At 49.9% G+C, this 15,082-nt stretch overlaps 6 protein-coding genes across 6 annotated transcripts; 2 read left to right on the forward strand and 4 right to left on the reverse strand.

The window, feature by feature from the left end:
- Positions 1–3,128: 3,128 nt before the first annotated feature.
- On the reverse strand, positions 3,129–3,560 carry LTR64_007833 (uncharacterized protein; the record flags this gene model as incomplete). The annotated part of the gene is made up of 2 exons (XM_064902149.1): positions 3,129–3,494; positions 3,543–3,560. 2 exons carry the CDS (start codon positions 3,558–3,560, stop codon positions 3,129–3,131), a joined length of 384 nt encoding a protein of 127 aa, XP_064751828.1.
- A 1,402-nt stretch (positions 3,561–4,962) lies between these two features.
- LTR64_007834 (uncharacterized protein) lies at positions 4,963–6,165 on the forward strand (the record flags this gene model as incomplete). The annotated part of the gene is made up of 2 exons (XM_064902150.1): positions 4,963–5,083; positions 5,147–6,165. 2 exons carry the CDS (start codon positions 4,963–4,965, stop codon positions 6,163–6,165), a joined length of 1,140 nt encoding a protein of 379 aa, XP_064751829.1.
- A 400-nt stretch (positions 6,166–6,565) lies between these two features.
- On the reverse strand, positions 6,566–8,452 carry LTR64_007835 (uncharacterized protein; the record flags this gene model as incomplete). The annotated part of the gene is made up of 2 exons (XM_064902151.1): positions 6,566–8,378; positions 8,427–8,452. The coding sequence occupies 2 exons, from the start codon at positions 8,450–8,452 to the stop codon at positions 6,566–6,568; spliced, it is 1,839 nt and encodes a 612-aa protein (XP_064751830.1).
- Positions 8,453–8,735: 283 nt separating this feature from the next.
- Positions 8,736–10,445, reverse strand: LTR64_007836 (uncharacterized protein; the record flags this gene model as incomplete). The annotated part of the gene is made up of 1 exon (XM_064902152.1): positions 8,736–10,445. The coding sequence occupies one exon, from the start codon at positions 10,443–10,445 to the stop codon at positions 8,736–8,738; it is 1,710 nt and encodes a 569-aa protein (XP_064751831.1).
- A 1,142-nt stretch (positions 10,446–11,587) lies between these two features.
- LTR64_007837 (uncharacterized protein) lies at positions 11,588–13,390 on the forward strand (the record flags this gene model as incomplete). The annotated part of the gene is made up of 1 exon (XM_064902153.1): positions 11,588–13,390. The coding sequence occupies one exon, from the start codon at positions 11,588–11,590 to the stop codon at positions 13,388–13,390; it is 1,803 nt and encodes a 600-aa protein (XP_064751832.1).
- Positions 13,391–13,686: 296 nt separating this feature from the next.
- Positions 13,687–14,829, reverse strand: LTR64_007838 (uncharacterized protein; the record flags this gene model as incomplete). The annotated part of the gene is made up of 2 exons (XM_064902154.1): positions 13,687–14,187; positions 14,215–14,829. 2 exons carry the CDS (start codon positions 14,827–14,829, stop codon positions 13,687–13,689), a joined length of 1,116 nt encoding a protein of 371 aa, XP_064751833.1.
- Between the last annotated feature and the right edge of the window lie 253 nt (positions 14,830–15,082).

Consider the following 15,082-nt stretch of genomic DNA (forward strand, 5'->3'; position numbering starts at 1 on the left):
ATCTCCAGAGGTACACAGAGAGAGCCATAGCCGTATGATACCGGCGAACCCATATGCCGCGCAGCACCAACCTCAGCCAGTCGCTACACAGCCTCCACCCCAGAACAGGACGCTTACCCATGCCTCGTCTAATTCTTCGTTGTCGAGGCTGAACACAGCCGAACTACAACCACAGCCAGTACCTAATGCAACGGCTTCGTCACGGCAACCAATACATCCCTTACAACAAAGCCAGACAACTCAATCAGAGCCCAGTTCTGGTCCCAGCCTCTTTTTCCACCATTGGACGCCGCCGAACAATACCGGTGGACCGCCACCCACTCCCTCAGGAAAGAGCCAACATGGATCACCCTTCTCACAGCACGCGCCTTCACATCTGCGGTCTGAGTACCAGAATTCGCCAAAGAAAAGGAAGTTAGGGGGCGCGCAGTCAGGAAATTCTGCCGGTACACAACAATCAGCTGAGCCCTCACCACCAACTTCAAGTCATCGGGAGAATTCGCCTAGAAGATCCCCAGGCCATTCTCGACAAGACAGTGACGCATCTTCAAGGGAAATGGATTCGCGGCCTGTTGTTCGGCCGAGCAGCCGACAGCAACGTCAAGACGAAATGAGCGGTATGCATCACTTGTGTCGCGGACCTGGTGATTAAACGAAAGTGACGCCCTCGACGTCGCTCCTTGCAGCATTTCACTGAAGCTGCACTACCAGCAGTGGACACCCTAACGAGACAAGGAACCCTACTTAGAGCCAGAAGGCTTATTGATTAGACAGTTTGTGTCTACAAGGCACTAGGAGTTCAAGTTTGATTTACGACTTACGTCATCGAGGCATTTCAGCGGACTATGGTTAGGCTTTCACTTCTTGTGCATATGCTGCACACATTTTGGATACTGCTTACTTCCAGGTAGGAAGGTATTAGCATTTTGTTGAGAATAAGGTATTCTACTGAATCAAATTTTTGATTGATGTCGATCTGAAGACTCCAGCGGCAACAGCTTTCGTCCGCCTCACGCCTGCTAATTCCAATGAACGAATTCTATCACACTGCCGGTTCAGGCGGAATTCGTGAAGCTCAAGCGTTTTCGTGCCTCCACAGAACTAACCTTTGAAACAGACCATGTCAGCGCCTCTTCGACATGAGGTGATAAGCTAGGGTTAGACACACACGAGACTGGTCGTGCCTCAAGCTGCGTTTGTGGTTTTGCAAGGATGGTTATGTGGTCTCACGGCACTACTAGTCATCAGAGACGATCTTTTCACAGATCAGGTTAGCCACGAGCCGGAAATGGTCACGTCCGAGTTTGGCTATACGTGATGACGCAGCAGCACTCGTATCATGTGCGCTTCGGCAACGTCGCCATAGCCTAAGGAGTATAGACGATAGTGCAGGACGCAACCACCCTTGTCTACCGAAATTCAGTAATCTTGAAAGACATGTGTGTCCGCAAGAAATGCCTCTTGCTTGTCCCGTGCCATTAGAACCTGCTCAAGTCTATCCCAGTCAATCTGGATTAGCTTTCGTGACTGTTTTGAGCCATCGCGAAATGCCTAGATGGGATACGACGTGCGAAAGGGCAAAGACAAGTGGATTTTTTTGGCGAGAGCTTGCAAAAAGGTGAAACGAAACTAAAATTGCTGGTTCGAGTGAGGCTTGACAAGGCTTTGTTTTTCAGCCACTGAAGGGCTAGGCCGTTCAAAGAATTTCAAAATTCCGGGTGATGGCTGGCTAAGCTCTTGGCTCTATTACGTGGGGAAAAGTCGGTTGCGAAAATCTACGATTCGTCAGACTTTCATTTTTCCGATGTTCGAGCTCACGAATGATATTGCAAGAATGGCTTCATCTCTTCAGTTCGATCCGAAGGCTGACTGTGTGTCATCGTGCTCTCCGGGACATGGAGATGTCGTCTTTTCAGGTACGTCAACCCGAAGCAGCCTTGATCTTGACTCCGTTCTTGCTAAAAACACCACTAGCCCTTTGTCCAGCAACAAATCGGACTGCTGGGATCATTCCTCACAATTTAGTCCTCTCAGACAAGAAGACAACTTGCTCTTCTCCTCAGCATTCTTCGAGCATCGGTGTGGTAAAAGCTGGCTGTGAAACCTTGACCGTCCTAGGCACTACCCGTACCTGCACAAGTCTCCTCAGTCGTGCATTGTCAGCTCCAATAGCGCTTCGTGCCCTCGATCGAATTTCAGACCAGCGAGTTCGAACCGCTTTCGAGATCCTTGGCGGGTCAAGAGATGTTATGGTTTACCATCGAACACGAGCCACGCAAGAGATCAATATTGGTTGGCGGTGACGTGCTGTGGTCCAATCATAAAGGTAAGCCGGATTTATGAATCCCGAGCTAGCAGCACAGAGGAGGTGAACGCCTGGAGTCCTTCAATCCTGGTCTTTGCAAAAGCGATACGCGAACATATGTGGCTAGCTGCTTGATCTCCTTCCACACAGACCAACGTCCAGGATAAGCCACATTGAGACCAAGTCGGATTCCGGCGGTGCTGAACTCCCAGGACCATGCTGCCATTGGATGAGCGGGTGGAATTATCATCCTGCTGGACAAGTGCTCGCGATGCCACCACGATGGAGACTGCCGCACATACATGTCATCGTGTGCAATTGCCCGTCGTTTGGAAACATGTCTTTTCATGACGAAGCTCACGCCGTCATGACCGTATTGACAACAACGTGGCTATTACAGGTACAGATACCATACTGGTTGTTGAGGCTCGAGCGTGAATTATACTGTGAGCTCGGAACAGTGAAGACAAAGTCTAGTGCCAAGCATTAGCATCCGTGCCTCTTCCTTCGACCAGCCTGAGGTCCTTCATTAAGTGATACCGAACTTCCTCCCAAGTCTTGCGGACAGTCTGCCAACTCATTTCGGATTGCCATAAAGAGAGGACTTGTCGTCACTGCGCGGATCCTCGTCAGTACCTTTGATAATGCTCGGCACAAACGGAGCAGACAATACTCCTCGTTCATCGATGACTTACTCATACGGACGAGCTCAAGACGAGCTCCTGCCTATTTTTTATCCAACGACATCATCCCTGCCTCGCTACTGCGAGGTCTATTGACTCTACTGCTTGCTGGTCGCGCTCGCACTCCAGAAGGCCTCATATCAACCGTCCACTGACACGTTTGCTTCTCTTCGTCTTGTTCCTTGGACCGAGCCCACCGGAATGATCCTTCTTCCCAATGAGTTATCGACCTTCCATTTGAAAGGTCCAGCTAATGGCACAGAGCCGCCGGGTAGGGCGCGATCAAGCACCTCTTGTGTTCCTGCATCAGGGCGTGGCAGCATGCCGTGCGTGAAATCAAATGTGCCGCCGAATTGTTTGGGTATGTTCTCGGCATCAATGTGACTCGACAACGCTTTCAGGATGTCTGAGCTATCCATGATCTCAATCTTGGCAGCTGTTGCAGGATCAATCCAGCCTTTGACGATTTTCCAAATTTGATTGAAATAACGCGGAGCCCCGATGACCTAGACGTGCTGTCAGATCAAGCTACCTCTCAAGCCAAGAATGCTCACCAGCACTTTCTCGATCATCTCAGGATAATCGTTGGCCAGCAACTTACTGATATCCTGCGCATAGCTTCTGACATTCCATGCTTGTCTAATACTGAATGTACTGATATCAACCAGGTAGATGCACGAGGTTACTGCTGCCCCGTGACTAGCTGCTGCAGTGCATAGAGGCAGCACAAATCTTATCAGAGAGTCATGAAATGCAAGCGACCTTAGCAACGCAGCAGACGGCTCAGAAGTAGCTGATGTACGTGCTATCGTATACTCGTTAAGCACGCCAGAGTCAAGCTTCGAAATATCGAATAAACAAATAGGGTTACCTCTTTTATCTCTTCGGCCCGACCAATGCGGGTACTGTTCATTAGTGGTTCATGCTTGTTTCCACTGGGAAGAACTCACTAAAACTCGAGCTTTCTCAAAGTCATCAACGTCGATCTCCTCGTACACCTTCAACAAATTCGTCTTGGCACGAGTTGCACATGTCTCCTGGTACCTCGAGAAGGCCTTCAATGCATCGAATTTGTCGGCTCGGAGGAAGCGCCTAAGTTCAAGTCAGGCGCACAACTGCAAACACAATTGCTCTTCACTTGCCACAAAGTGGTCTCGTCATTTAAGCCATCGAGCGCATCGTCTTCATGCAGAGCAGCAGGTCTTTGAAGAAGCCCTGCTTCCTGACATCTGCTGCGAAAGTCCTGAAAAGCACTCTGCTCCAATTCCATGATGGAGACGATGGTGCCAGGGTTCGGAAAGCCTAAATCGAAGTCGTATCACAAGCTACATCTGAATTTCACGAAGCGTTCGTTCTGCTATAAGCACAGGAGTGCTGCATGAAAGCGGGCAGAGCAAAATAATCGTCACCAGCGCCTGTCTGTGCGCGACCGTCATATCATCTCATAAGTCAAAACGCATGACATGGGTCTCAACATATTCCGTGTTGAGCCTGCTTGCAGTCGATAGCAACTGGCCAACGACAGTCGCTTTTACGTGAAAGAGTGGCTCGTTGCGCATACGATGCCCCACATCTATGTCACGGAAGCCACGCATTTGCAGCCGTGAGAATAGCCGACTAATAAACATCTGTCCTGATTCATATTCTTACGGATCTTCTTCGATCATCGCCTATCTCGCGCTCTGTTTGATTCCGACGGTATGCTTGTGCGCTGGCATAAGGCCCACACACTATGCATGTTCGGCTTCGTAGTCGAAGCACAATCATCACTTCTTGAGCAGTGACAACGGAATTCTGGAAAAGCCCAGCGATGATGTAGTTGCTCAAGGCCGTGCGCAATGCGAGACGATGCTGGCAATCGGAGAGGGGTAGCTATTTCAGAGATGCGATTCGCATGTCTCCTATCGGTCATGGAGTTTACTGTCGTTCCAGCGAGGATAGCATAACATGAACCCGAAGCCAACGTCCTCGACCATGCATACCTCCTCTTATGCGGTCGACATTCAGTACCATGATACTGAAGGTCTCGCACACGGCTTTCAACTAAGGAGGCACAATAATGAATCGGAAGCAGATGAAGGTTCACGAGAAGCTCGTACTGATTGGGTTGGCAACGTTGGCCCAATAGACGTAGCAGGTTGTTGCAATCCATATTCAGGTCACTTCGCTGCCTTGACGCTGCCTACATGCTTGCCAGAACGCTTACGGATCATATCATACATCTTTGAGTATGCCTTCCTGCACGATGGTGTCATGGAATCAGCGACCAAGGCTATCGAGCAGCAACAACAACAGCAAGCGACCGACAACGATTTCGCCACGAGATCTTTCGACCCTGCGACAAAAGCAAAAGCAGGCTCGAAGAAAATGCAAGCGAAAATGGTTCAAGGACTAACAGCAATCGACCCCGCTTGTGCTCAAGTGTGTATCGAAGCCTGGAAGGAAATGGTCAATACAACCTCAAGACGTGACAAAGATAAACCCTTTACCAGCATGGACGAGTACCTAGAATATCGAATCATCGATACCGGCGCTCCGTTCGTTGACAAGCACATGTGTTTCGGCATGGGCATCATACTAGATGACAACGAACTCGAGCAAGTCAGAGAAATCGCTCACGCCGCCTACGCAGCTCTAGGTCTCTGCAACGACTACTTCAGTTTCGACGTTGAATACAACGACTTCAAGCGAAGCAACAAGAAAGCCATGACGAACATAGTATGGTTATTCATGCACTGGCACGGCGTAGACATTACGGAGGCCAAACGTCTAGCCCGCACAGAGACAAGACTGTACGAGCTGAAATTCTTACGCCTGCAACAAGAAGCCGACCACATACTCTCACTGAAACTTCGACACTATGTGCAAGGGCTGGCATATCAAATCGCCGGCAACGCGGCCTGGAGCACAGATAATCCGCGCTATCATCTCGATAGAGATATTTACCAGGACGACATGACGGATTTTGATCGCTCACTCGCTTGCTATCATTGTAGCAGCAAACCAGCACAATCGGAATCTGGACACAAGAAGCAGTTCTCGACTGATGATACTACTGCTGCATCGAGCGTCTATACCAGGTCTAGTGGGACTAGTCCGAGTCGACATAGTAGTCGGTCTTCTGTCTCTGATGATCAGGATTTTCAAGAAGTGCAAGTGCAGAAGGAGGAAGACTGACCGAGGGATAGTGTATTGCACTTGATGATAGAACCATATAGATTTTCAACCATTACTTCAGGAGCTGCACGACACAGGCTGTTCGTAAGAAAACATAAACGGAAGGATGGCAACTCACGTAGATCGTGTAGATTGATTAACATCAACCACGTCGCTGAGGTGAAGCACGATACTTTTGTTCGCCATGTATGTTCGGTGATATACATCAACGTAGTCACACGGCACAATGCCTTTACATGCTTACTATACCGCCTCATGCGACGCTATTCCAAAATATACCAGTCCAACGCACAGACATATTATGCCAGCTAATTGCAACACTCTCTCGTTCTTGACGTTCGCTACGGCTATCGCCAAGTAGCAAGTAGGCATAGCATTGCTCGTGCTGTGTGTCACCACCTCAAAATGCTGCACCAACCATAGCTGAATCCTCCTCGCCCAACGTCCGCAACGATTCCTCCGCAAGCTCACTCTTTAACGCCGCGATCTCACTTTCCTTCTCTCGAACCTCCCAATCTCGCAGCACTTCACGCTTGCTTTTCTGCTTGTCAAAGATCTCCGTCCTTATTCGCTCGGCATCATCTTCGAGAATCTTCAGCTTGCGCTCCTGATCGGCGCTGAGCCCCGTGGATGACTGTGCGGAACCAGGAATGTGTTTGCCACCCGGTACGATGCGTTCTAGAGTGCTGAGCTGTGATTTGACGAAACTCGCTGGTGCGGCTGGGGTGGCTGGTGTAGCTGGAGAGGAAGTTGCGTGGTTGAAGGTGGTACTTACACTACTCGGACCAGTTGGAGGGCCACTGGGTCTGGCTGTATCAAAGCGTTGGGAACGAGGATAGGTTGATGAACTGCTATTATTGTTTGGTCGAAAGGGGAATTCTTGGTTTGGCGTGGTAGGTGAAGGACGAGATATGCCGTTGGAGTGGCTACCTCTGCTAGAGGAGGTAAAGTCGCCCCGAGAAGAATACGATGCTGCTCTCGGACCAGAGGGTGGTGGCGCTAAAGGTGCCTCGAAACTCGCTGTTTGATTAGGAAGTGGTGGACGGTAGCCAGGGGCTCTGTAAGTTAGTGACGTACGTCCTCGTAAAGCTGCAGGTGGTGAGACAAAGTCACGATTAGGAGCACCGCGGGGGCCTGAAGGCGGAGCAAATGTCGTGGAGCGACTCGATGCGCCTGAAGCAGTGGGTGGAGGAGATGTAGCCTGAGCAGCATGACTCCTGGCTGGACCAGTGGGTGGTGGTCGACCATATCCGGCGCCTCTAGGGCCGGTAGGAGGTGCAGGTGTGGCATATTCGTCATGAGGTCTTGCAGGGTCTTCCCGACTTCGATTTCTTCCTTGGTCTAAATAATCATCTCTCAGTGGTGGCGGAGAACGTGGTCGGCTACCGTAGCCATCATCTCTTCTGTCTCTATCATCATAGCGTGGACGATCTCGCGCGGGAGAGTGTGTCCGTGAGCCAGTCAGGCTTGCTCGATCAGGGTGAAAGGGTGGAGATGATCTTCGGGAAGTGGTACCAGAGCCACGAGGAGATGGTGACCTCCTGCGCCAGCGCTCGTCTGCATACGAGGGTCTTACATCATCTCGTCGGGGTGGTGTACGAGATCGAGGACGATAAGTGTTTCTGCCGGGAGACACGGGTCGCCGTGGAGGTGAACGCGGTCCATCATCGTACCTATTTCTCGGAGGACTTTCTCGTCTAAGGGATCTCCTGCCATCAGGAGAATAGTCTCGAACTCTTCTGTTATCAGGACTTCTGGCGCGTGCTCCAAATGGTGATCTAGACCGGCGACGAGGAGGCGTACGAGCCCTGTCGCGAGGAGGAGATTGCCGTCTAGATGGTGATCGTGCTGCCCGATCAGGAAAGAGCTCTGTACGACCTCGAGTAGAAGGAGGAGTTCTTGAACGGCGGCGGTATGGAGGAGGCGACCGACTCTTATTTGCTTGTTGTCTGGCTCGAATACTAGTGGGAGGGATATAGCTGTCTATGTCGTGATCTCTTCTTCGTTCCTCTCGAGGAGGTGGAGGCGGAGGAGGATTCCAGCGATCGTTTTCTCGTTCTCGAGGCGGCCTGTATGGTCCATCACCTGACTGTCCACCAGGCCTATAGCTCTCTCCAGCTCCATAATATTCGACGTTTGGGTGATCATCTCGATCTCGGTCTCGATCTCGGTCTCGATTTGGAGGTGCTCTGCCTGGTGGCCCTCGTCGAGGACTGTACTCTTGTAAGTAAGATTATGTATGAATGTCAGTTTGGACCGACCTTCGACCTGAATATCTGTCTCCCATTGCAATAATGACCTATTCAAACTGCAAATTGGTAGTGTTGTTGCAAGATGATATAGCAGATGGTGATACACTTTTTTGTCGATCTCGGCCTGCGCTGCACGAGGCTAGTCGAGGTCGCGTTTCGGTCACGTGCGGCTTTGACACCTAGCCAACGGTCCCTAAACTATAAGGCTGTTAGGCGCATGTTCGGGTTGCCTGCAAGCGTTGTAGAGGCAATGAACAGGATCACCATTATGACTTCGAGCATGGGCTGGGTACCGATTCGGTCTACTTCGAGCTTCGATTATCGTTTATGCCGCCGCTCTTCATCGCGCTTTTGTCTCTTTCTTGATTCTGTAGCAATCATATCCGACAAATCCTCCTGGAACTCTCGCCCGAATGGCTGCTCGGTCTTCCGCTGCTCATCATATGCTCGGCGCACATCTTCTTTATCAAGTCCGTCTCTTGCTGCTAAATCATCTGGGTTCATTGATACCTCAACGTCGCCTGGCTTCTTTCTCTTTCTCGACTCTTCTTGACCCAGCACAGGTATGTTGCCTTGCTGTGCCGCCTTCAAATCATATGCCCTGTCACCACCAAAGAATCCCTCCACTCGTGTTTGTCGTTCCGGCACAACTGTATATGCAGACCGTGGCTGTGAAGATTCCTCGGTTTCTGTGCCTCTCCTCTTTCTCAGGTCAAACTCTGACACCGTCTCGGTACCACCAATATCAGTCGGTACTGAAGATTGCAAGCCTGCTGCTGTCTGGGTACCAGACGGTGTCTGTAAGCCCGCTCCGCCCTCCTCTTCATCCTCATCCTCAGCTTCCTCTTCGTCTTCTTCCTCTTCTTCAGATTCTTCTGCCGCCTGTAGTTCTCCCCACAGATCCTTCTCTACTGGTTCGCCTTGTTGCGTTTGTTGTTGCTGTTGCAAGACTCCAAAGATATCGCCCCCGTAGAGTGGTCTGTTCGTGGCCTCATCGACTGGCGGTTTACCATAACCTCCAGGATGAAAGCCCCAAGAAGCACCTGGTGGAGGTGGTGCGTTGAGTCCAGGAATTTTGAGAGCAGGATAAGATGGTGGCGGGCCATATCTTTGCTGGTTGATTAGCCATGGTGGAGGAGCACCAGGTGGCATGTTTAGTGCTTCTTTCAGCTCGTCGGAGAGTTCACCTGGTCGCAGATGTCTCAGATTGGTTTCGTACTCTTTCCCTTCATAGTAGACCTCGCCATATCGAGTAAGTTCCGGTTTCGTCTGAAATTTGAAAAAGGCCTCGTAAAGCTTTTGGTAATCAATATCGAGCTTGCCCATCTTAGGTTGAACTCGTGCTCGCTGTTGCTGCTTGAGAGACGCTTCGTTCTGCTTCTCTAATACTGCGTCTCTCATCTCCGCGATACCAGTTTCTTGGATGAATTTTGGCAGAGAAAATGCAGCTTTCTCAATACCACGTTTCGATGATAGATATTCTCTCTTTAAGGACCAATGCGTTGGCACTGGCACCACGTTGCGATACGACTTCAGATGTACCAACATCTTAGGATCCTGAGCGGAAGTGTCTGTCCATTCTACCACATCAGGCTTTCGTACCAATGCTTTCAGCTCGGCCACGGACAACTTGGACTGCTCTTTCCGTTTCTTTTTAGAGATCTTTTGCATGCCAGCCTCTTCCTCTTCCTCGTCGTATACGTTGTCGTTCTCGTCATCGAAGTAGACTTCAGGCTTATCTGCCTCTTTCAAAACAGGGTCTTGCTTTTCCTCATCCTCAAATTTTCCCATCACATCTTTATACATGTCGAAGAGCGGATTGCTGTCGTCAACGACCAGCGGCTCTGCAACCCTCTTGCCATTCTGAGCTGGTAACTCAGGTGTCGAGGGTTCATCCTTAGGCTCTGGCGAAGGTTCCTGCTTGAGACGATCCGAATTTCGCGTATCTGTGGATTGTGCTTGCTTTTCTGCTTTCTTTTTCTGTCTGCGCAATTGGTTCTTAGACAGCTTCTGACTAGGCGCAGCCATTTTCAATTACCTTAAGAGCCCCAGATAGCCCAACGACTGGTCGCGACTGACGTAATGAGAGTACTCGCAGAGGTGTGACCAAACAGATCGCGAAAGCGTGGTACAAAGTCCTTGAGTCGAAGTGCTACGGTAGCTCTAGGAGCGCACCACGCTGATAGAAACTCATCTCAATGGTCTGCCGTACTCGGTATCTCCAGCTCTCCAATCCATCGCTTTATCACTCTGCTACGATCACGAATCTATCAGTGTCCGCTCCTGCTCGTTGCTTCGACTCGTTTCCTGTTGTATTCTTACAACCTGAATATCACTCTTGTTCCCCTGCTGAATGTCAATCATGTTGTTCTTTCCGCCTCGCTGTTTCAAGCTGGTCTAGTTGGCGGCATGGAAGACACCTCTTCAACGACGAGTGACCAGTGCTGCTGGTCACACAAACTCATCATGCGCTGACACTGTAAGTAGCCCATCGTTCTCTTTCACTACCTCACGGAAAATATTCTATCGTGTCCTAAATTTATTTACACATTTCGTTCCTTCCGTTACAGCTGATCTACGTCTCCTGCGTGATGTGATCATGCGTTTCTTGCTGCAAACATTGTGACAGCCAATGAATACCTGAAGATCTATCGACCAAACCCTCCATCAACCTATTCCATCAGATCCTCGCCGTAATTCTCGGGTCCAACTCCATCGGCTATCACCTCATGCGTTGGAGAGCCGCCTCTAGGCGGCATACCGCCATGTTCTTCCGACCTGAGACTTGGGGTTGTATAATAGTATCGCTGTTTTGTGGAGTCTCCATACTCGTAAGTTCTGCATATGGTAATGACGCCGCTATTTCTTGGAAAATGTGGACAGTATATCACCTTTACCTTCGCTCGTTGTCGCTGGTCTGGCAAGTGAAAAGTGCTCATAGATCTTGGGTGGCGCCTTCTGCACGTTTGTTACTCTCGTTTTGGAAAGAACCATTGACTCAAAGTCATTCTGCCTGAAGTTTGCACAGGTCCTCAACTCCACCATTGTCTACAGATCCTCAGCATTCGCCTACTTATATCACCCTACATCGTCTACTAATCCTGTATTCTTAGACCGTCATACACGAGTACCTTGAAGGACACACATTACTACCACTACCACCCTACAACATGGCTTCCTCCTCAGTCTTCAAGTCGACCTCCTCCCATCCTCACATCAAGCGATCTTGGTGGAAAGAATCCACAGTCTACCAGATCTACCCTGCCTCGTTCAAAGACAGCAATGGCGATGGCTGGGGCGATATACCTGGCATCATTTCCAAGCTTGACTACATCAAGTCACTTGGTGTCGATATAGTCTGGCTTTCACCTATCCTAAAGTCACCCCAACAAGACATGGGCTATGACATAAGCAACTACGAAGATGTTGATCCACTGTACGGAAACATGGCGGACCACGATGCATTGATCAAGGGTCTGCATGACAGAGGCATGAAGTATGTCCTTGATCTCGTCGTCAACCATTCCAGTGACCAACATCCCTGGTTCAAGCAGAGTCGGTCAAGCAAGGACAATCCATTCCGCGACTGGTATATTTGGCGACCGGCTAAGTATGACGAAGATGGTAATCGAGTACCTCCAAACAACTGGGAATCTGCCTTCTCTGGTTCAGTCTGGGAGTGGGACGAACATACACAAGAGTACTACATGCACATCTTCGCCACAGGCCAACCTGATCTCAATTGGGAGAATCCGAAAGTTGTAGACGCCGTCCACAAGATAATAAGATTTTGGCTGGATCGTGGCGTCGACGGGTTCCGCATGGATGTGATAAACTTCATCTCGAAGGAGCCTGGTCTGCCAGACGGCAAAATCACAAAACCTGGTTTCCTTCAAAGTGGTGTCGAGCATTTCGCATGCGGCCCACGACTCCACGAGTTCCTCCAAGGGATTGGCAAAATTCTACGGGAGTATGATGCTTTCTCTGTTGGCGAAATGCCTGGTGTTCATGATACACGCGAAATATTGAAGGGCGTGGGCCAGGACCGAGGCGAGCTAGCAATGGCTTTCAACTTCGACATCGTCGATATCGACCATGCACCAGGAAGCAAGTGGCTCCCGCGAGAATTCACACTGCCTAAGCTTAAGACTATTGTTCACAAGTGGCAGACTTTCATGCTTGAGAACGGAGGCTGGAATGCTATTTACATGGAAAACCACGATCAAAGCCGAACTATCTCCCGCTACTGCTCAGATGATCCTAAATACCGAACAAAGTGCGCTAAACTGCTCGCTTCCCATCTTGCCCTTCAGTCAGGCACACTTTTCGTTTACCAAGGCCAAGAATGGGCTCAAAAGAATATGCCAAAGGATTGGGATCTGTCACACTACCGTGATATCGAGGTGATAAATCATTGGAAGACTATACTACGTGACCATCCCGATGACAAGGCTCTCCAACAACAAGCAAAAGACCAATACTGGCTGATCGGCAGAGACAATGCGCGCACACCTATCCAGTGGAACGATAGCGATCGATATGCAGGTTGGACTACCAAAGATCCAGCAAGGCCACCATGGATGGACATTCATCCAGACTACGCAACTTGGAATGCCGAAGCTGCAGTCAAAGACCCCAATTCTGCTTTCCACTACTGGCGAAAGCTGCTCGCCCTTCGAAAATCCGAGAAGGACACACTCGTCTATGGCCGTTTCGAAATGCTAGACATTGAGCACGACGACGTTTGTGCTTATGTTCGAAACTCAGATGACGGCCGAAGGGCATTGGTGATTGGTAATTGGAAAGAGAAGGAGGTCTCTTGGGCGGTTCCCAAGGCATATGCCGATATGCTCAAGAGAGAGCACATTCTACCAGATTTCAAGAACTATAGCGAAGAGACACAAATCAGCACAGATGGTGGCAAGACGACTATCACGTTGAAACCTTTTGAGACGATCGTTGCCATTGGTTGATATGGCTGCCATCGAATGCATTGTTGGCGTTGTCTGTTAAAGCTAGAACTGGTCGTTCTTGTGTACAGGAATATAGGATTGTTGAAACCTGACTTGGGGTAATGTCTAGAAGTCATTGGATCTCTACTATCATCAGGCACTTGGTCATGAATTACAATACAATCATGTTAGTATTACAGCACTATTGTCTCCTTCCTGTACTGCTTTCACCCGCTTTTCTGGCATACTATCTTCCTATCACAACCGAAACGTATAGTCTACATCCTTTCGTCCAAACCCAACTACGTAGCAGTCTTTCACAACACCTTCACTTTCCTCTTCCCTCCTTCATTCCCACCCGCAAACACCATCTCGTCCCTTTCCCACACAAAACTCAATCCCGCACCCATGAAGCCTAGCCCCAAAGGACGTACAACAACATCCATCAACGATCCGCCATAACCCCGACTCTCCTTCCCAGCATACCTCAATGCCAACCCCCAAATTAAATAGGCTATACTCGTCGTCCAGCAATCGAATTGAACGAACCAGAACGCTCCTTGTGGAATACCGCTGATCTTACTGCTTCGGAATGGATTTGGTGGGATGAAAAGGTTGCGTGGATGGAGTTGCTGCGCGGTTATGGGCGTGAAAAGGCCTGGGAAGAGGAGAGCGGAGAATGAGAGGGTTAGTGTTGCGATTTGCACTGTTGAGGCGATCGAGAGAGCGAAGATGTAGCAGTGGCGAAGGAGGCGGAGTTGCTGGGCGTGTTGGTTCTTGGTTGATGTGGTATTGGATTTGCCAGGGAAGACGGTATTCTGCAAAAGTATTTGGAAGAGCTGTACCCAGAGTGGGAAGGCTTGCCAGATACATATTGCGTAGATCCTGTTTTGCTGAGAGATGAGGCCAGGAGTGGGCAAGCTCATTGCGATCGAGGGAGCAATGAAGCCGAGGGTGATGCTGTATGGTAGGGCACGCAGAGATGATTCAGGTACACTTAGCGTGTCGATACTTGGTCTGGAAACTGTAGGGGTTGCGAACAAATGCAACGCTGTCCACGCTGGTGTCATGAGCGCAGCGCCCGTCGTCTGGACGAGAAGCCCATAAATAGTGGTGAACGAGGCCAACCGCCATGTCTTGCCTGTTCTCAAGCCCTCGATGATTGTCACCGTCCATGCGGCGACGAATTGGCCTGCAAAAAGAAAGCAGGCAAGGGAGAGGCCAGGATTGTTTCCATCCACGACGGGCCAGAAAAAGGTCAGCAAGGTCGACAGTGTGCCATCAAGTGCTACGATGCCGGTAAAGGTATTGGTGTAAGGTGTGCCGTCGTGGACGATTCTCTGTTCCGTGAGCCTAGTGACAGCATCGTAAAATCCATTCCGGGAGGAAAAGCCGTGGATCAAATATCCTCCTAGGAAGGTCAGAGTGATGAGGAAGCAGCGGACTGTTGTGATGATCATCTTTTCGGAGAAACGCTGTTAGTACGACACGGAAGAGAGACGACGAAAGTATAGATCAAAGTAATGAGTGCTCAATGGGAGGAAGAATTGTGAAGATGCAACGAGTAAGGCGTGCCAATGCCTGTTGAGCTTGGTATTGAGGCCTCCATGGCAAGCTCGCCTAAGTTCGTCAACTTGGAGGACACGCTCCGATGATCAAGCAAGAAGTGATGGCAGACATGTTTGCTTTGTCGACGATATACAATGGTGTTGA

Source organism: Lithohypha guttulata (assembly GCF_036872675.1).
Source record: "Lithohypha guttulata strain CCFEE 5908 chromosome Unknown scaffold_6, whole genome shotgun sequence".
Lineage (NCBI taxonomy): Eukaryota > Fungi > Ascomycota > Eurotiomycetes > Chaetothyriales > Trichomeriaceae > Lithohypha > Lithohypha guttulata.